Source organism: Musca vetustissima, unplaced genomic scaffold (genome assembly GCF_032173495.1).
Source record: "Musca vetustissima isolate MV318-11 ecotype Yass unplaced genomic scaffold, APGP_CSIRO_Mvet_v1 utg107966, whole genome shotgun sequence".
Taxonomy (NCBI): domain Eukaryota; kingdom Metazoa; phylum Arthropoda; class Insecta; order Diptera; family Muscidae; genus Musca; species Musca vetustissima.
Window position 1 is genome coordinate 25,258 of NW_026883447.1, and position 22,082 is coordinate 47,339.

A 22,082-nucleotide genomic window follows, 5' to 3' on the forward strand; every position below is an offset into this window, starting at 1 on the left:
AAGATGGGCTATATCGGTCCACGTTTAGGCATAGCTCCCATATAAGGGTACCCCCCAATTTTCGTTATTTTGAGGTTCTTGAGCGTGATTTTCAACCGAATTCGCTGAAATTTGGTACTTTGAGTTCTTATTGGGTAGCAAATCTCCCCACTATAAATAATAAATATAGGTGGATTTTTTCGGACAGCCCCCATACAAGGGTACCCCCAATTTTCAGTATTTTGAGGTTCTTGGGCGTGTTTTTCAGCCGAATTCGCTGAAATTTGGTACATTGGGTTCTTATTGGGTACCAAATTTCTCCACAAATTTTTCCTCTATAGGTCCACTTTTTCTGGTAGCCCCCATATAAGGGTACCACCCAATTTCCAGTTTTTGAGGGGTATTGACCGGATTTTTTTACCGAATTGGCTGTAATTTAGTACTTTGAGTTCTTATTGGGTATCGAATCTCTCCACAAAAAGTTATAAATATAGGTCCATTTTATCGGGTAGCCCTCATATAAGGGTACCCCCAATTTTCGGTATTTTGGGGTTCTTGAGCCCGTATTTCTACCGAATTCGCTGAAATTTGGTACTTTGAGTTCTTATTGCGTAGCAAATCTCTCCACTAAAAATTATAAATATATGTCCATTTTTCGGGTAGCCCTCATATAAGGCCCTCATATAAGGTTCTAACCGAATTCGCTGTAATTTGGTATTTTGCAGTGGTATATGGTAACAAATATTCCTACCGAAATTATTAATATTCACCCCCTTTTAGGGGTAGTCCCCTTATAACCCCTTTTTATATTAAAATCGTTAGAGGATTTTTTCTGTGTATTGGGGTTATCACATATAGCTGTATTCCACCATAGTAGGGGGGATATTCGGTAGACAAAATTTTCAGTTTATATCCCACATAGTATGGAATTCTAAAACTATTTAGTCGATTTAGCTATATGTTTAATAATATTTCTCTCGGAGGATATCGATATAAAAACTAAAACGTGAGGTTTGAGAATGAACTGTATCGACCCGCATTTACGACCAGGTTCTATATAAAACATCCTTCCTATTTAATATTTAGCGTGATGGACGGTATTGGGATTCAAAACTAAAATATTAGCTTGGAACTTGAGCTACATCGGCCCTTAATTAGGCCTAACCCCTTATATAATGAAAACACAAAGTAGTTGAAAACAGAGTAGTTGAAAACACAAAGTAGTTGCTAAATTGGAGAATTTTCAGGATTTTATACACATGTTTCACCGTACCATGCGTTAATAATATATGTCAACATTTTAGGGTTTTGATATTTTAGGAAAACCCCCATTGAAATTGCTGAATTTTCTATTTGGTTTACAACAATCGATTGGAAGAATTGTCGTTATATGTATGTTCCCTATGTTTTCATTTCAAACATTTGTCAGTATTTCATAACGCTTTTTTACTCGTTTTTTTTTTATCAGAATCTTTCTATGCAAAATTTCCCGTTTAGATTGCAAAATAATTTATTTCATATTTTGGCTGGATGAATTGGTCTTACACATCCCGTTCATTAATTATTTGCTTCAAATAAGGTATTCGTATTTACAAAAAAGTTTCGAATTTAATGCTGATCAAATCGTTTATTCAAATTAAATTTATGAGTTTATAAAATATTGACCTTTACTAGGGGAGGTTCCTTAATCTTGGTAATGATAATAGCTTGTAGAATGTTTGGTTCAGATCGGACATTTCAATCGTCTGGTTTATAAATATCGAAAGTTTTGAAAGAATTTTGAATTTATAAATATTGAAAGTTTTCACCCTATTGAAAGTTTTGACCCAGAAGGAGTGGACCAGGGACGCACGAAGGATTTTGTTTCGATGGCAAATGAAAAAATTGCTATTATGCCTTCCTTAAATATGGGATTAAGTTTAAAAATGTATTATTTTAATATACATCATTTGTACGAACGTTAAATTTTTATGTTTAATAGAAATATATGGAAAGGCATTACTTATCGTGAAAATGTATTAACACAAACATATATATAACTTCACTACTCTTAACGTATTGCGTATTTCAAACCAAGTCTTCTATTTTTGGATTTTTTAGTTATGTGAAAAGTACAAATTTATGCATAAAAAGAATAAAATGAGCTTTGCATTTGATTTTTCAGCTAATTTTTACTCAACGTGGGATAGAAAACATTCTTTCGGCTGATGCTGTGGTTACCGGTGTTGCTATTAAAATTTGTAACAATATATTATATTATATTAAATCGAATAAAGTGGGTTAGATGTGATTAGGTCGGGGAGTTTTTGATTTTCACATAGTGATCCACAGATCCACTCATATATTTCATAAAATTGTATGATTTCTTTAAAATCTTAACATTAAAATTTCACAATTCTCTATAAGTTTTAACTGTTTTTTTTTTCGTTTTCGAGAAATCAACTTGTTATACTTACAATTAGATCGTTCAAACATGGTACAAAAAATGTAATTCTATACCATATTCGGAGTTCGAACTCATTACCTTTGGCCTGAAACTTCTACTTCTTAGAAATAAATCCAAATTCTATCTTACCATTTCCCCCTATTTTTTCCAACGATTCCACTATCTCTTCTATATTTGTACGCAATCGTGCTAGGATAAAGCCAATCGGTGAAGATCTTTCTTATTTTTGAACATAGTTTGTTTTTTCAAAGGTCAACAATTTCGTTAGTTTTAGCGAAGTAAATAATCCTAGTTCATACGAGAGCCAGACATGTACTCCTAATACCGTTGGAATTTTCGGATTCCGTTGTTCCAGTGAGGAGTTATCAATGATAACTTATCATGAACGCCATAAAAAGTAAGGACTTTTCTTTGATCACAAAAACAACAACAAATTTTTTTGTAAATTATTTTTCTTCCTTTTTATACCCTTAACCACACTGTGGTACAGGGTATTATGTATTTGTGCATATGTTTGTAACAGACAAAAGGAAACGAGATGGACACATGGTTCCTTTTGAGAATATGCATAGAATCACTTTTTAAGTCGATTTATGCATGTCCGTCCGTCTGTCTGTCCATGTTAAATTGTGAACAAAGTACAGGTCGCATTTATTATCCGAATTGGATGAAATTTGGCATACGTCACTTATTTGGCCAAAGGACGAAACCTATTGAAATTGGGAAAAATCGGTTCAGATTTAGATATAGCTCCCATATATATTTTCTTCCGATTTAAGGTAAATGGTGCACCAAAGTCCCTAAATATCTTTCGACTTGCACGAAATTTGGCACAGCGCACTGAATTAAGCCTAGAATGATGTGTGCTAAGTTTCATGAAAATCGGTTTAGATTTATATATAGCTCCCATATATATTTTTGTCCGATTTTAGGTAAATGGTGCACCAGAGTCCCTATATATCTGTCGATTTGCACGAAATTTGGCACAGCATAATGAATTTGGTCTAGAATGATGTGTGTTAAGTTTCCTGAAAATCGGTTTAGATTTAGATATAGCTCATATATATATTTTCGTCCGATTTAATGAAAATGGTGTACCAAAGTCCCTATATAATTTTCGATTTCCACGAAAATAGGTACAGCGTACTGAATAAAGTCTACAATGATGTGTGTTAAGTTTCGTGAAAATCGGTTAAGATTTGGATATAGCTCCAATATATATTTTCGTCCGATTTTACGTAAATGGTGCACCAGAGTCCCTATATATCTTTCGTAATGAACTTAGTATAACCTATAAGTTAGATATAAATGGTGCACCGAATTCCCCAGGTGGGTCCGATTGGCACAGAATTTTGCACAACTTATAGAAGTTAGTTTCGTCAGATTTTAAGTAATCGGTTCAAATGTGGATAGAGCTAACAAATTTTCTCCCGATTTTTACTACATGATGCACCAAGAACTCAAAATGTGGCCGATATTCTGTGACAAGTTTCGATGAAATCGGCTTAGATTTCGATATAGTTTTTATAAATATTTTCGTCCGATTTGAAGTAAATGGTGCACCAAACTCTTCATGTTTATCAGATATGTATCTAAATAATTTATTATATATATAAATTGATTTACATAATTTTGTCCCATTGTAAGAAGCAACTCTATATCTGACCAAATGAAAAATTTAGTATAGGTTGCAGAAAGATATGTTTATGGGTCCAATTTCATTTCACTGATCCTTCAAAAATGCGACATCTGTTAAGATTCATCTGTTGAATATACCCAAAGTGGTGAAGGGTATCATATAGTCGGCCCCGTCAGACTTTACTACTTTCCTTACTGGTTAAATCTTCAAATATATATGTGCTAAGTTACAAACCTTAACAAACATTGATATTCATTCACCATCCCATTTAAAATCTTAAAAATATAACATCGAGGGAACCTTAAACATAATTTTAAAATGTGAAAAGAATAATGAATGTATACAGCAGAAATGAATTTTGATTAAATCTGCACTCCATTAGAATTGCCTGACATGTTAGACGCGCCGTCATGTCCTTGACATCTCAAAAATGTTGCATCCAAACCCAAACTGATTACTGTGTTTATTATGACGTTCGAAGAATATTTTCCTGTTAATTATTCTTATTCTACGTAGCAAAGGAAACATTCTTTGTCTTTTTAGATACCTTGTCAAAAATATTATACATATATAATTCCATCCGCTAAAACCGATAAGAATACAAAGTTTTCACTTCTTCAACAATAGACTTCTGGATGTATTCTCCAATTAGTTCTATTAACTTGTTATGTTTTCTGGGACTCAGGTATGTTGCATATTTGGGTGTACTCTGTACAGTATTCAAGAGGCTTTAATTCCCCTCATGGTGATGTCTTCCCTTTCACACAATAAGTTTGTCTCAATGGTCACTTTAACATTATACTTTTGTTTATTCAATATATATGAAGCTTGTTTGTCCGTAACATGTTCTATACGTTTTGAAACATCTTTCATTATCGATATAAAGTCCTGAGTCCTCATCGTCGCATCTTTGTGGTATTCCTTTTTTTCGTGGTCTTTTCAATTTGTAAGAATGTGCGACAGAGGTAATTTTGGGACTTTGTGTGCCTCTTCCGCAACCTCCTTTATTTGAAAATAATATGCCGACATTACAAGAAACTCTGGGGCCGGATATAATTAAAAGATTTTATCAGAAATAATAGGGCATTCTAGTGGAATTAAAATTTTTCTGTTGCAAAACTAAATCTATTCAGAGAACAAAAAAAAAAAAAAAAAAAAACAAGTGAAAAAGCGGTAAGTTCGACCGGGCCGAACTTTGGGTACCCTCCACCATAGATATTTCTACAAACCGATTATGTAAACCATGATACAAATTTCAGAAATGTTTAATGGATAATTATACCCTCAGCCACTTTGACACGGTAAAATGAGCCTCATCGAAATATTGGTTCTAGACCCCATGTTTCTTTGGACCAAATTTGTTTCAGAAAATATTGATTTCACCCAAACTTTGCCCATCTTATTGTTTCTTCCAAACTTAGTTCAAGTTCGAAGATGGGAAATATCGGTCCACTTTTTCTGGTACCTCCCACACAGGAGCTAGGCCTAAATGCGGGTTCATAGTTAGAAAAACGCGCTCAAGAACCCCAAAATCCGAAAAAATGAACCTATATTTATAATTTTTAGTGGAGAGATTTGCTACCCAATAAAAACTCAAAGTACTACATAACAGCCAATTCGATGAAAAAATGCCAAAATACTGAAAATTGGGGGGCACCGTAATTGGGGGCTACCAGAAAAAGTGGACCGATATTTATAATTTTTAGTGGAGACATGTGGTACCCAAAAATACCCCAATGTACAAAATTTCAGAGAATTCGGTTGAAAAACGCGCTCAAGAACTCAAAATACCGAAAATTGGGTGTACCCTTATATGGGGGCTATCCGTAAAAATGGACCTATATTCATAATTTTTTGTGGAGAGATTTGGTAATTACCAATTCAAAATACTAAATTACAGCTAGTTCGGCGAAAAAATAAGATCAAAACCCCCAAAATACTGAAAATTTGGAGGTACCGTTAAATGGGAGGTACCAAATTTCAGCGTATTCGGTTAAAAAACGCGCCCAAGAACCCCAAAATACCGAAAAAGGGGGTATCCTTATATTGGGATTATCCGAAAAAATTGACCTATATTATAATTTTTGGTGGGGAGATTTACTACCCAATAAGAACTTAAAGTACCAAATTTCAGCGAATTCCTCAAAATACCGAAAATTGGGGGGTACCCTAATATGGGAGCTATGGCTAAACGTGGACCGATATAGCCCATCTTCGAACTTGACCTGCCTGCAGACAAAAGACGACTCTATGCTAAATTTTGCGGCTCTATCTCAATTCGTTTAGACGCTAGAGTGATTACAACAGACAGACGGACATGCTTAAATCGTCTTAGAATTTTACGCTGATCAAAAATATGTATATACTTTATAGGGTCGGAAATGATTATTTCGATGCGTTACAAACGGAAAAACAGTCGACAAATTCTAATAGATGGGTTTCCCGCTGTTGTTATGATACCATAACAACATAGCGAACGATGTTACACGATTTAAGCCCTATATCCCCAGCTAATAAAATGAAAACATATATTATTCTTAACACGCCTCTGTTATGCTTGTTTCCCCCTAGATATGTTTTCATAAACTATTTTGTAAAAATTAATTTTGTCGAGTCTTTACGGCTTCTATATCATTCATTTGATTAAACGACTATCACCGAAAACTATACATTCAAAACTTTAACAATTTCGTAACGATCAACGCGATATTTAAAAGTGCGATAATGTTAATATAAGACAATTACAGAATCTACATAATCTAAAATGTAAATATTTATGTGTAGCTCTCCAATCCGAGTATATATATATATATATGTAATTGGTATCAATTTAAAGGCCAACCATTCCATTTGGATATAGACTTTCCCAGTCCATAATGTTATATGGAGACAATACCAGACCCAGAGACCCCAGAAGTACTGCTGAGTTCTGTTGCTACGTCATATGGTTCGCCAGTCTCGGATTATTATCTAAGTGTGTTACGTGTTTAAAGAATGATATAACTCTCCATTTTGAAACGTTTTCACAAGTGAAATCCAGAAATAGGTTGTAAGATGTTGTATTGACGATTCAACATAGTAAATCTCTACAATTATCGTGTTGCACAAGAATTAATTTTAAACCAGTAGGGAAAGTCGAACGGGAACGACTATATGATACATCACTTTGGATCTATCCAAGAGGATACCCTGCTTAGCATGGTGGATGAAGCGGGATTGTCTCATAAAAATGGACTAACAATTAATTTTATAAAAATAGTGTAATATCATTACATGGTCTACTCCTTATGTATTTGTGCATAGGTTTGTAACATACAAAACGAAACGAGATAGACCCTTAATTACTTCTGAGTTGATTTATGCATGCACGTCAGTCCGTTCTGAAATTAAGTATGTAGCTTAACTATTACAAATAGAGCCATATGCATAAATATTTTTGGAAAATTGTACTAAATATTATATCACAGTAAATGGTTAAAAATATAAATGTAAATTTAGAGTACAAAATGTCCAACTCTTAGTACAAATACGAGGCTTGGTTTATTGGAAATTCGTACTAAATGACACCAAAAATACAAAATGTTGCACTGTGTAGGGAAAAGTTTAATTCTGAAATTCGGTATGTAGTTTTGTATATTACGAAAAAATAGAATACGAATGGAATACAAGTACTAAATATTGTGTACGGTAGAAAGGAGAAAGATAGGAACCTGTTATGAAATACTTATCTATAACTATGACAATAAACATTTATACATAAATATTTTGTAGAAATAAGTTCTCAAATGTACTAAAAAGTACAACACATTTTATACGGTGTTATGGGTAGATATATAATTTGGGTAGAATTTATCTTTATCTCTGACTATGGCACACACTGGAATATATATTATACTGCAGCGAATTCCGATGTAACGAATAACGGGCTGGATCCTTATGTCGAGGATATACTAAAAATACCGAAAAGTTTTTCCATTGAGGATTTTGTAACACGTAACGCACCAGAAATACTAAATTTCTGCAATTTTAATGGAAATCATCGCTATAAAGGCATGTCTCTGCATAACAAATGATGTGCTGTGCAAAATATTATATTACAAATTTGTACTATAATGTCACACAAGTACTAAAACGCACTAAATATTTAACCATTAGTATTAAATTACCGAAAGGAACAAAACAGTTAAAAAACGTATTATATTACTATTTGAATGGGTCCATCGGGAAGATCGAGAAAATAAATATTCAACTTAAAAGTATATTGTGTAGGTAAACTAATGTTTATTTCTTATAACTATACAAAGATCCGCTAACGACGTAGCGGGCCTATGCTAGTTCCATATATTTCTCTCATAGGTAATCATAATGGCCAATCTTTACTTATAGACTCATAATACCCCCTAATTAAGATCCCGTCACTTCTTATATTTAAAAAAAACATATTTCTTGAATAATAAAGATTGGCGCTGCTGCATTAAAAACTTGAATTCATATTCTAAATGAATGCTATTTTTTAACCCACTTAGTGAACATTAAACACTACGGGAATAACATTAATATGTTAACACAGAAACAGAAAATAGCATTAATATGTGTTTCCATTTCTTCGTAATATTTATCACATTATTTATACATTTATTGGATCGTCTAGTCCCTTGTTGGCAAATCATTTCCATCATTGCTACAATCCCTAAACAAATAAAATAAAATATATTTTTACAAATTAAAACAGCTTTTCAATTTTAGATATTTTCACTACTCGCCTCGTTTCCATAAAACCCCGATGATATAGCCATGGCAATACCTCATTCATATGCTCCACATAACGTGGGTTTGAATATATCGTATTCTTAAATTCTAAATGCTCTTTTTGTTCGCCTATGAAATTTTCAAATTTCGCCTTATCCGTAGGATCCAACAGAACAATGCCCAGTGTTAGGAATGATGTAATTGTGGCCCAGCTACCATAGTGAATTAACTGCCGGTGCAATTCACAAAGTGATGGAATTTTCTCTATCGGATATCCAAGTAATCGAAGATTTTCCTCCAGATGTTGATGATAGTAACGTATGAATAAATCAAATTGCTCCACTTTTATATCTTTCTGGGTTGATGATATTATAAAATAGAAGAGATCTTGAGCCACTGAACCATAATTGGAATTTTGAAAGTCAACAAAAAGAACATCTTCGACATGGCCATCGGCGTTATGTTTGAAGAGAATATTATTGCACCAGGCATCTCCGTGATTGAGTACGTTAAAGTATGCGGGATTTGGTCGGCGACCGTGAGTGAACTCGTCTACAACATTGTCGAAAAATTTACTCTGAAAGAAAGATAAAATGCAATTTTTTATAAGAAATAGTTTCACTGAAGTTTATGAAGTTTCCCCAGGCTTATAAACGGAATTAAAAACATAATTTAGCTTCCTACTTACCATATTGTCATGATATTTTTCACCGTCATCATATAATTTCAAATTTTCCATAAATGATTTCTTAAATGAACTAAACATTTGCGAAATAAATTCACGACCCTTTGGATTTTCTAAATTAGGGGAAAATGTTTCAGAATACGGTCCTTTGCGATAGACACGACAAACTGATGCTGCATGAAATTTAGCCAATTTTCGTAACACCGCCTTAGTGTGTTCCATATCTAGGCATTGCAAGCGATTAACATTTTTATAGCCACGCAGACTTAAATCTTCTAAGAGGACATAATTAGATGAGGGTTCTGCGTCATGCAATTCATAGACTTTGGCACCAAATGTCACCTCACTACCAGCCTGATGATACATTTGCTCCAATTCCGGTATGACATTGTGGTAGACCTCGTTTTCAACATCAAAGAAATTTTTGATTTGCAGTAATTCCTTCATTTCATTATTGTTATGGGCCACTTTCATCATAAAGGATAGTTTTTTTGTGGACTTATCCTTGAGTTTTATTGTGATTTTTATTTTCAGCATTAATGTGGAATAATTTTCTCCTGGTGCCAAGGCGGGTTGGGCTTGAAAGGATATAATTTCTAGAAATTCGGATTCTATGCGTTGTAAAAGTTCATGAAAGATACTCATATGTATCCACGTGGGAATGCTTATATTTATGGTACGTTTATCGGTATTGCCTACTTTTCTGACGTTTTTCTCATTTTCCGGCTGTAAATCTTCATCTGCTTCTGGTGTAATAATCACTTGTGGCACTGCAACATTGGGCAATGCCTTTGTTGCCTTCTTATAACGAAATTCCTTGTCGGATACAATTGGTGCAATATCATAACTGCGCGGACTGCGTTTGGAAGAATTTAAACCCATTTTGGTACACAAAAAACAACAACCTATCTAATTCAACTTATTTAATATACTGAACCGTCTCAATATATTTTTTCGTCGCTACTTTATGACAATGTGAATATTGTCTTACGGAATATTTTTATTTCAGATAACCGATTTTAAGTAGATTGTTATCTTGTGTTTACATTGCCACCAACTCGTAAAATGAAGTGGCATTAGACCCCACCTATATAGGTAGTATTAAAAATAATGCAATTTTTGAACTACAACATAATAACAGTGATGGAGAAATAAATAGAATGGCGACAATAATACATGAATATATCATTGTTTCTAGATGGATATATGTAATGTTTGTCATAAATAGGTTTAGATTTGAGTATAGCTCCCTTATATAATTTCGTCCGATTTTCACCAATGTTTGCATAGAAAATGCTGCATCAAAATTACATCATATACATACATACTACGCTACCAAAATAATTGAGCAGAATAAAATTATATGTAGATTAAAACATGTCTGTCTTTCTGTTGAAACCACGATTGAGTTTAGTTTTGAACATATCTTGCTACTACTCCTTGGATGTTTGGTGTTGAAAATTTGTATTTTGGTATAACCCCATATAGCAGTATTGGGGTTTTTTTTAAGAATTTTTTGTATGTTTTTTAAACGAATTGGCTGTAATTTTTATACCCTACACAACTATGTTGTCAGAGTATTATAGCTTTGTGTAGCCTCAAAAGTTTGTAACGCCGCGAAATATTGGTCCTAGACCCACCTTTAAGTATACCGATCGTCATATTTAGGGGATGAAATGGACCAGAAACTTTATTTTTGTCGGGTTTTCCGGTCGCTCCACAAGCCGCAATGATCGGGCCATAGAATAAGCATGCCTGTTTTAATAAAAATCGGTCAATATTTAGCGGGTCAAATGGACCCTGACTTTTGTGTGAAAAATTACAAAATGTGTATTATACAGCGTATATATTTACCCCTGAATAGCAAAGACCCGAGAAGTTGATAGCATATCCAAGAGGAGTGGTTGACCTTTAAGGGAACCCCGACCATTCTCGATTTTAATTTTTCAAGATTTGGGCTGGTAAATCAATACCAATGCCTGTTAAGGTTTGTAACTTTGCACATACATATTTGAAGATTTAAAAAGGAAGAAAAATAGTTTACAAAAAAAATTTGTTGTTGTTTTTTGTGATCAAAAAAAGTCCTTATTTTTGATGGCGGGCATGATAACTTCTCACTGGAACATCGGAATCCGAAAACGGTGTTAGAAAGAGTACATGTCTGGCTCTCGTATGAACTAGGATTATTGACTTCGATCTAAAATTAACAAACTGGTGGACATTTAAAAAAATATTTTTGGAAAATCGCCGATTTTTGACCAAATACCAAGTTAAAAAATAAGGAAGATCTTCACCGATTGGCTTTATCCTAGTTCATACGATAGTTATACACTCACAGAGAAACGTGTAAAAATTTGGAATCGATTGGGTTATTAGTTTTTGAGTTATCGTGTCCGCCATTCACAAAAGAGAAAAACGCGTTTGAAGTTCGAGAAGCTCTTTAGCCGTCACTTGATGCTGACACAATAAATCGGCTATATCTTCAAGAGTTCTTGAGATTTTAACTTGAAATTCTGTAGGGACATTCTTGAATCAGTGTAGATTCGATGTAAATCAAAAAAAAAAAAAAGATTTGACCCCGAGAATGGGGGGCCCCCTTAAATTGATACTAATTATATGGTCGTATGTACTCAGATGTGGGAGTTACACTTAAATATTTACGTACTGAGATATTATTTAGTAACCCATTACCACACTAGAGGGCGGAAATATAGCGCTGGTCGCTTTGAAATGTTCAATGAGGATCAAGGTATGGTCAGGGATATCGGCTATAATTTTTGGCGATGATCAGATAAAAATTTTGGGATGAAGTGGATCGAAAACTTATTTTTTTTTGTTTTTTCGAGACAATCCACGGTTAAGGGAATCTGGATAAACAATTAAAAGGGTTGTACTCGATATTGGGAATATTCGGAAAATATGTCAGTATAAGGAAGAGGTGCTGTCGATCTTTAATCGGGCAAGAGGGTGCAACTATCTCGAAATATTGCTCACGCTCAGAATAAACGTCGGCAGAAAGTTAAAGTTCCGTGGTAGTTGTGTAGGGTATCGTATGGTCGGCCCCGTCCGACTATACTGCTCCGCTCACTGCTTATAATTATATACTACCATAATCACTGAAGGTGCATACCCTTAAAAATTTACAATTTCAGTTTCAAATCTACCTAACTCCAACAAAAATGGTCCAAATTGATTTGGTTCAATTTATTTGAAAGATAATTTTAAAACTCGATTATTTTGAAAATGTTTTGTTTTTAATAAAAAACAGTAGGGAAAGATCAAAAGTCGGACGGGGCCGACTATATGATTCTCTTCACCACTTTGGGTACATGCAAGAGATTCTAATACATACAATATCGTGAAGATAGAACAGACATATCTATCATCTTTAGAAGACCTTTGAAATGGAGTCGGGCGAAATTAAATGTTTGTTCTACATAGATATTTGAAAGTATTAGAAAACCCCTGAAATCTATGAAAATTTCTATGTCAATCGGGGAGACTTGCATTCCTTGATGTACCCTTTGTATGAAATTGAGCAAAATTATATATTTATGCAAATTGAGCAACCGTGGCATATACCATTTGTTATGCTGCAACACAGTGTGCTGTCCAAAATTTTACTTCGTGTATATGCAACAGACGTAGGCTCCGCGGTGAACCATTTACATACAATCAGACGAAAATATATATGGGAGATATATCTAAATCTAAACCGATTTTTGCAACTTTAATACACATGATTCTAAACTCACCTCTTCCAAATTTTGTGTAAATCGAACAAACACCAGTTACATAAAATTGTACGAAAATATATTTTTGGGAGCTTTATCTAAATCTGAACCGATTTCAACAAAACTTCGCATACGTTTATGGACCTAACTCGGTACACAGTGCAAAATTTTGTCTCAATGGGATAAATATTGGAACATTTCAACAAAACTTCACATACATCAAACTGGACTTCATTATTCACACTGTGCAAAATTTTGTCTGACAAATGTTGGTAGTTTGGTGCACCATCTACATAAAATCGGACGAAACTATATATAGGAGCTATATCAAAATTTGAACCGATATATAGAGACTTTGGTGCACCATTTACATTAAATGGGACGAAATTATAAATCGGAGCTATATATAAATCCAAACCGATTTAAACAAACTGCACAGACATTAAACTGGATCTAATTCAGAACGCTGCGCAAGATGTTTTTTCAATCGGACAAATATTTGGAGTTTGTGCACCATTTAAATAAAATCGGACGAAAATATATATGGAAGCTATATCGAAATCTGAACCGATTTTTCCCAATTTTTACTGGGTTCGTTCTTGGGCCAAATAAATAAGCTGTGCCAAATTTCATCAAATTCGGATCATAAATGCTCAAAAGAAACCATGTGTCTATCTCGTTTTCTTTTACCTGTTATAAACATATGCACAAGGACATACTACCCTTTACCACAGTGTGATCAAGGGTATAATGAATTGACATAATTTTGTTGTTGTTGTTTTATAATTAACGAAAAGTCTTTTCGACGGGGGGAAAGGTTTCCGATCACTGGATCCGATTTAAAAAAAATTCAACGGCATTAGAAAAAGTACATGTCTGACTCTGGTATTAACTAGGATTATTAACATCACACAAAAATTAAGAAAAAGCGGACCAATCATTTTTTAACTTCCCTATTTTTGTCTACCTATGTATGTACGTGTTAAATTTTGGAACGGATTGGATTATTAGTTTTTGAGTTATCGTTTTAGCCATTTGTAAAAACACTATTATGTACAAGAAAAACGACTTTAAAGTATGAGAAGCACTTCTGCCGTCGCTTGATGTTGACACACAAAATATCATAAATTTTTTAAAAACCTTAAAGGAGAGATCCCCATTTTCCCGTCTCTGTAGTGATACCACGATTCAGTTCGTAACATTTAAGAGAGTGTTCGCTACCCCCAATTTTTGGTATTTTACGGATTACGTAGTGGATGTAATTTGGCATTCAGCGACCATGATGGGTAAGCATCTTCTTCATATAAATTTTGCAAAATATATCCATATTTGTATACAGTCCCCATTCAAAAGTCACCCAATTCACATAACTGGGTACTTCGTTTTCATCTTGCCTCATTTTACCACGATCTAACCCCCATAGAAAAGTCGCGCTCGATTTTCGGTATTTTTAATCTCCTCCTTATGGTGTAGGATATAAAAGATCGGCCCAGACGAACTTATTTTAGACATTCTTAGTTAGTTCCTATAGAAAAATTTAAAATAATGTATCGCTTAGGCATTGACAATCTCAACATTATGATTATCATGCTCTGAATTAAGAGTTTGTGAAACTCCCAAACTTGTTGTCCTACCTACCCTTATGTACCTACCCTTATGTATACCGATCCTACCTACGAAACATTATCAATATTATATATTTGTGGTATGCAAAATTTGCAGCACATAATGATGTAATTCATGCTTTTTTAAATCGGCCCAATTATAAATGTACCTCCCGTGCCCCGTTTCTCTATATAAATGACGACCAACTGATTTGTCCGATTTTTTGACCCCGAGAATGGGGGGGTCGCCCTAAACAACATTTTGTGTAGGCGGCCGAATATAATCTGACATGACGTGCCGAAAGTCAGTAATCAAAATCCATCACGACAATAGCCTTAAATCATTTCTGATAATACTTTTTACCCCATATCAAGATGTTGACATCGTTTTTAGTCTACCAAAGTGCGACGTACGTATTATTTTCCAAATTGCAAATTCATTGTTAACTCTTGATACCGTAAGTAACAACGCACATATTTCTGCAGAAACGAATATATTTCATATTTTGTACACAATTTGAAAGTCATTCGCGAGCTCTCGCGCTACCTGCGAAATACACTTATCAGCGAAAATCATATCAACAAATATGAGTTTATGACGTTGTATTTGGCGTAAGCCAAATACTGATAATGGAAATTAATAGAATAACCTGGTGGACATGCTTTAAAATATTTCGTCAAGACTGTCATAATCTAAGACTATGGCGTTATTATTCGTAGATATTATTATATTATTAACAGTGACTCAGACTTGTTTAAATACCTCTAAAGTGTTGTAGATAATATTGGTCTATGAGTTCAACATTGGACGCCAATTGCTATAAATTGGTTTTGTCCAATTACTAATATTTTTTATTAAAATAAATTAACAAATCAAAAACCCTAATAACACAAATGTCCTTGTCAATAACCAGTATCGAATCGAAATCGAAAAATTAATAAACAATTAAAGCAATCTACTAACATATAGCAACCAAAACTTATTTTATATTTCAATCGAAAAAATCTTATCTTGGACTAGAAGCCGTACAATAATTGCCGAGCATATAACCACTTTGATGCTCCTTCGGCAATCTTGTGTTAAGCCCACCCACAAGAATTACGCGCGAATAGGATTGGAAAATTTTGGAACTGGAACACATGTTGTCATACTTGTGCACTTTACGACTTAGTCAATAAAATCGGTATCGGATTTCAAATATCAGAAGTATACATATATAGGTATATATAATTGATAAGGATTGACTCAACAAATTACTGCAACATCTTGCTTATAATTTACTATTTTATCCAAGAGAAGAGAATGGACGGGCATATATACTAAACCAGTAAGGAAAGTAGTAAAGTCGGACGGGGCCGACTATACGATACCCTTCACCACTATGGGTATATTAAACAGGACTATTAATATGAAATTGGATGAAATAAAATATGTGATATTTATCTAAATGTGAGTCTACCTAGATCTATCCATAAACATGTCATTCGTTTGTTACAATGGGACAAAAGTATGTAAATCGACTTCAAACAAATATAAATAGGTCATCCGTTGGGCTATATCTGTACTTCTAGAAAACGCAACTACGTAATTCTATGCTCAATTTTGTAAGTTGTGCAAAATTTGATGTCAATCTGACTAACATGAGCAGTTTGATGCCCAATTTACTTGAAATCGGGTGAAAATATATATGGAAGCTCTATCCAACTATAAAGCGATTTCAAAGAAGCTTGTCACAGGTTAGGTTATACTAATTTCAGAACGTTTTGTTCCTATTGGTTCCTTGGTGCGTCAATTACGTAAAATCAATCTATAATAAAAGGGAGCTATATCTAAATCTAGGCCGATTTTCACGAAACAAGGCAGACATCACTCTAGGCTCAATTCAGTACGTTATGCCAAATTTCGTGCAAATCGAAGGATATATAGGGACTTTGGTGCACCACTTACATGAAATCGGACGAAACTATATGGGAGCTATATCTAAATCTTGACCTATTTTCTCGAAACGTGGCAGACATCACCCTGGGCTCAATTCAGTACGTTCTGCCAAATTTCGTGCAGATTGAATGATATATAGGGACTTTGGTGCACCATTTACATGAAATCGGACGAAACTATATATGGGAGCTATATCTCAATCTGGACCGATTTTCTCGAAACTTGGCAGACATCATTCTAGGCTCAATTCAGTACGTTATACCTAATTTAGTGCAAATCGAAGGATATATAGAGACTTTGGTGCACCATTTACATGAAATCGGACGAAACTATATATGGGAGCTATATCTACATCTGGACCGATTTTCATGAAACTTGGCAGACATCATTCTAGGCCCAATTCAGTACGTTATGCCAAATTTCGTGCAAATCGAAAGATATATAGGGACTCTGGGGCACCATTTACATGAAATCGGACGAAACTATATATGGGAGCTATATCTAAATCTGGACCGATTTTCTTGAAACATGGCAGACATCATTCTAGGATCAATTCAGTACGTTATGCCAAATTTCGTGCCAATCGAATGATATATAGGGACTTTGGGGCACCATTTACATGAAATCGGACGAAACTATATATGGGAGCTATATCTAAATCTGGACCGATTTTCTCGAAACTTGACAGACATCATTCTAGGCTCAAATTAAGTACGTTATACCTAATTTAGTGCAAATCGAAGGATATGTAGAAACTTTGGTGCACCATTTACATGAAATCAGACGAAACTATATATGGGAGCTATATCTAAATCTGGACCGATTTTCATGAAACTTGGCAGACATCATTCTAGACCTAAATGATTAGGCTGTACCAAATTTCGTGCAAATCGAAAGATATATAGGGACCGTTTACATTAAATCGGTTAAATATATATATGGGAGCTATATCTAAATCTGAACCGATTTTTCCCAATTTCAATAGGGTTCGTCCTTGGGCCGAATAAGTGACTTGTGCCAAATTTCATCCAAATCGGATCATAAATGCGACCTGTACTTTGTTTACAATTTAACATCTACAGACGGACTGACGGACGGACGGACAGACGGACGGACGGACGGACGGACATGCATAAATCGACTCAGAAAGTGATTCTATGCATATTCTCAAAAGGAACCATGGGTCTATCTCGATTCCTTTTGCCTGTTACAAACATATGCACAAAGACATAATACCCTGTACCACAGAGTGGTGAAGGGTATAAACATATAACCTCGGAAAACCCGAAATGCGGTGACAATATGTGTCTTGTGTAAAATGCCCATTGAGAAATTTAACATTTTATGCATAAATGACAGAAACAACACGTAATGCGATGGGGAATTATCGGAAGAAAAGGAGAGACGAGAAACGTATTTTCAGAAAAAAGAAGAAAGAACAAGAAAAACGTGAACAAATCGAGATGTACAGTAGTCAGAATGAAGTCCGGAAATTTTACCAACGAGTAAAACACCAAACCGATGGCTTTGGTTCAGGCACTCCCTCCTGTAGAGACGAAGATGAAAACCTGTTGACAGATACTCATAGCGTGTTGAGGATCTGGAAGGAGCATTTTGAAAAGCTTTTGGTATCAACTAGTGGCAGTGAAGAAGATGGCCCAGAACCAATAAGAGATGACGGTATAGAGTATATTCCACCTAGCCAAGATAAGGTCAGAGTAGCAATTAATCGTCTGATTAACAATAAAGCCCCAGCCGGGAGATGCTGGTCAAGAGCATGCAACAACTGATTAGTACAATTTGACTGGAGGAATGCATGTCCAATGATTGGAACCTCAGCATCCTGTGTCCCGTGCACAAAAGAGCACATAAGACGATATGTGCCAACTATAGAGGAATAAGTCTCCTTCCCATCGCCCATAAAGTGCTATCAGGCGGGCTGTGTGAACGACTGATTCCAATGGCCAATGACATTATTGGGTCATACCAATGCGGCTTCAGACCTAGCAAATCCACCATTGACCAGATCTTCACTCTGCGGCAAATTCTGGAAAAGACCCACGAAAAACACATCGACAAATTTCACTCGACAGCCCTATCCTTTCAGAGATGTTTAAGGCCATGTTTGCGTGTATCATTCCTGCAAAATTAATACGGCTATGTAGGATAATTTTAAGTGGCACAAGGTCTGCAGTGAAAGTCTGAAAGGACCTATCGGAGCCCTTCAATACCGACCTGCTTAACATCCTGCTGGTAAAGGTCATACGAGATGCAAATGTGAAAAGAAATGACACTCTATACTCGCTGACGACATCGACATAAAGGATCCAACATTGCGAGGGGTAACAGCCACATTTGAACGAGTTGAGAAGGAGTCTGCTAAAGTGGGACTGGCAGTAAATGGCGAAAAGATCAAGCTCATGGTCCAGTTGACTCGGAACAACTGTGGAACTTGAATACTAAAACTTCAAGGTTGTAAACGATTTTATATACCTCGGTACCTCCAAAAACAAAAATAATAACATCTGCTTTGTAATCTGGAGGAGAATTGTTTTGGCCAACAGTTACTACTATGAAATTGGATATTTCATTCGCTTCATATGAGGTTTAGGGGAGAGGGGGGCACCTTTGAACGTGGGGCACCTTTGAACAGCGCTCATAAAATCTTGGTTTAATATTTTTCCGACCCGCAACCACATTTTTGTATATGACAATCTTGTTCTCTATATGCGTAAACCACTTTGTCTTGCTTTTTCAGTTGTCGAAAAATTGTGCATGGGTGACCATGTTTTCTCAGTGTCATTGTAAACTTTTATTCATTAGGTTGTAAGGGCGCAGGAAGAATTCTGTGATAGTTTTCTTTCGTCAAACAAATTTTTTGCATTCCAACAATCATTTCAAACATAACTAATGTAATTTCTTTCATATATATTTATTACAAAAAAAAATTATTTTAAATTTTTTAATGAACTAATTCATTTCTGATATGTATTAATAAAATACATACATATTTAAACATAAACACTGTAAAAAACCATGTCGTTCAAAAATGTCAAATCCTGTTCAAAGCTGCCCCCCTGGGGGGGCAGTTTTGAACACTTTGAGTTCGTCCATTAAAACTGTAATAAAATATATTTATCAAGCTTATAGTATGTCATATGTATATTCATTTTGAAGGTTACATATGTACCTATTAGTTAAAATTTATAAGAAACCAAAAATTATAAAATAAAAAATTTTATAAGGCTTGAAAGCAAAAAGTGTTCAAAGGCGCCCCCCTCTCCCCTACATGTTTTCAAAATGTTGACTCTTTTGGGGGGACGTACTAAAACGTGTGAAACGATAAGTCCTCTCTTCCAACATTATTCAGCCATAGTTAAAAATTATTTTGTGTGGGAGGTACGAGAAGGAGTGGACTAATTGAGTCCCATCTTCCAACATGAAAGAAAATTTACGATGTGCTCAAGTCGAACATTCCATTAGCCTAATAATGGATTTTTTTTTAATATTGAAAATGTTAACACTTTGTAGGGAAGGTACCAGAAGGAGTGGACCAATGGGTCCCATATTCGTACTTGATATATGCTTGGTGAAGTTAAGAGGTTGTCGAATAGTCCGTTAGCATGATATTATACTGCGCATCAGTCGGCCAGGCATATAGACGGCTGGACGATGAGTTTCATTTACGTTTACTTTTGAAATCACGAAATTTATAACCCTGTAAATTCATGTTTTAGCTGAACACCCATATATGAGTGCCATTCTTTTTATTTAAATAACCAAATAACAATAATTCATAGATTTTAACAAAAAAAACGATTTTCAAATTTATTTCTAAATTATACTTCAAATGCACCACGATTGTCCAACCACGGAATTAAAACATTCATATTTTCCGCTAATCTTTTATTAGTGTACATAGCTTGACGGAAATCGCTACCTTCTTCACCACCGATGACATTATCCATATTGGCATCTTCACGGGACTCACAAAGTATTACAGGCATCAAATTTGTTGCAATGGTATAAGCTAAATAAAAGAAATAATAAATGTATGTCAACTTTTAAATTTCATAATAATAAATACAAATCTTACCCCAATAATCATGCTTGTACATGGCAATGTGTATATCTCTCAAACTGGGAATTTTACTTTCATATTTCAGTAATTTCAAACTCTCCACTAATTTTTCATGATAATAGGCAATGAAATAATCAAAATGTTTTAATTTAATTTCCAAATTGGTTGATGAGTAAAGAAAATATTGTAAATCCTGTGCCGGCGATCCATAGCGACCCAATTGGAAATCAATGAAATAGGTCTCTTTCAGCGCGCCATCTTCATGATATTGGAACATAATATTGTTTACCCATAAATCACCATGATTTAGTACATTAAATTCGGCGGGATTTCGTTTTGATTTGATTTGATATGGGTCCGATTGAGATTCAACGCATTTTTTCTGTAATTGAGAGAGGAGTGTATAAGACATTTTAATTATAGTATAGCTGTACTAGTCCTGCTAATAGTAATTCTTAAAGAATAATTAAATAAATACACCATTATCGGCCTAGATAAAAACTTAAATTAACCAGTTATAAAAACCAGTGAGCGGAGCAGATGGGGCCACCCTACACAACTCCCACGGAACTCTTATTTTCTGCTGATGATTATTCCGTGCCTGGGCAATATTTGTGATATTTGTACACTTCAACAGCTCATCTTCCTTAAACCGACATTTTTTCCGAATATTACTAATATTCAGTATAGTGCTTCTAATTATTTTTCCAGATTCCCTTCGCCGTGGACTGTATTGTGATGTTCGGCTTATAATTATGGCCTATAGAGCAAAAAACACAAAAATTTAATTTTTTGGTCCATTTCATCCCAAAATTACTATCTGATCATCACCGAAAATTATAGGCATTGTCCTTGACCATAACTGGAACCTCACCTCTAGTGTGGTAAAGGCCTACTAAATAATATCTGTATACGTAAACACATGTAAATATTTAAGTGTAACTCCCACATCCGAGTACATACGACAATATAATTGGTATCAATTTAAAGGTCAATCACTCTTCTTGGGTGTACTAACAACTTCCCGGGCCTGTGTCCTTCAGCCAAATATTGATAGATCTTCATCAAGCCATACATGCTTATTCTCCGGCCCGATCCCCTTCTCCACGTAAAAATCGCAATGTTTGGGCCATAATTGCGGCCTCTGGAGCGATCAGAAAAAATAGCTTGACGGAAATCGCTACCTTCTTCACCACCGATGACATTATCCATATTGGCATCTTCAC

General features: G+C 34.8%; 1 protein-coding gene and 1 long non-coding RNA gene across 2 annotated transcripts; both read right to left on the reverse strand.

Moving 5' to 3' along the window:
* Positions 1 to 8,711: 8,711 nt before the first annotated feature.
* On the reverse strand, positions 8,712 to 20,505 carry LOC133330312 (uncharacterized). The gene is made up of 5 exons (XM_061538758.1): positions 20,463 to 20,505; positions 12,987 to 13,020; positions 9,502 to 10,063; positions 8,828 to 9,390; positions 8,712 to 8,754 (listed from the first exon to the last, which is right to left on the reverse strand). Exons 1-5 carry the CDS (start codon positions 20,503 to 20,505, stop codon positions 8,712 to 8,714), a joined length of 1,245 nt encoding a protein of 414 aa, XP_061394742.1.
* A 182-nt stretch (positions 20,506 to 20,687) lies between these two features.
* On the reverse strand, positions 20,688 to 20,941 carry LOC133330310 (uncharacterized). Its single transcript, XR_009754339.1, has 2 exons — positions 20,872 to 20,941; positions 20,688 to 20,805 (listed from the first exon to the last, which is right to left on the reverse strand). It is a non-coding gene; the product is annotated as an uncharacterized LOC133330310 (long non-coding RNA).
* Positions 20,942 to 22,082: the final 1,141 nt, after the last annotated feature.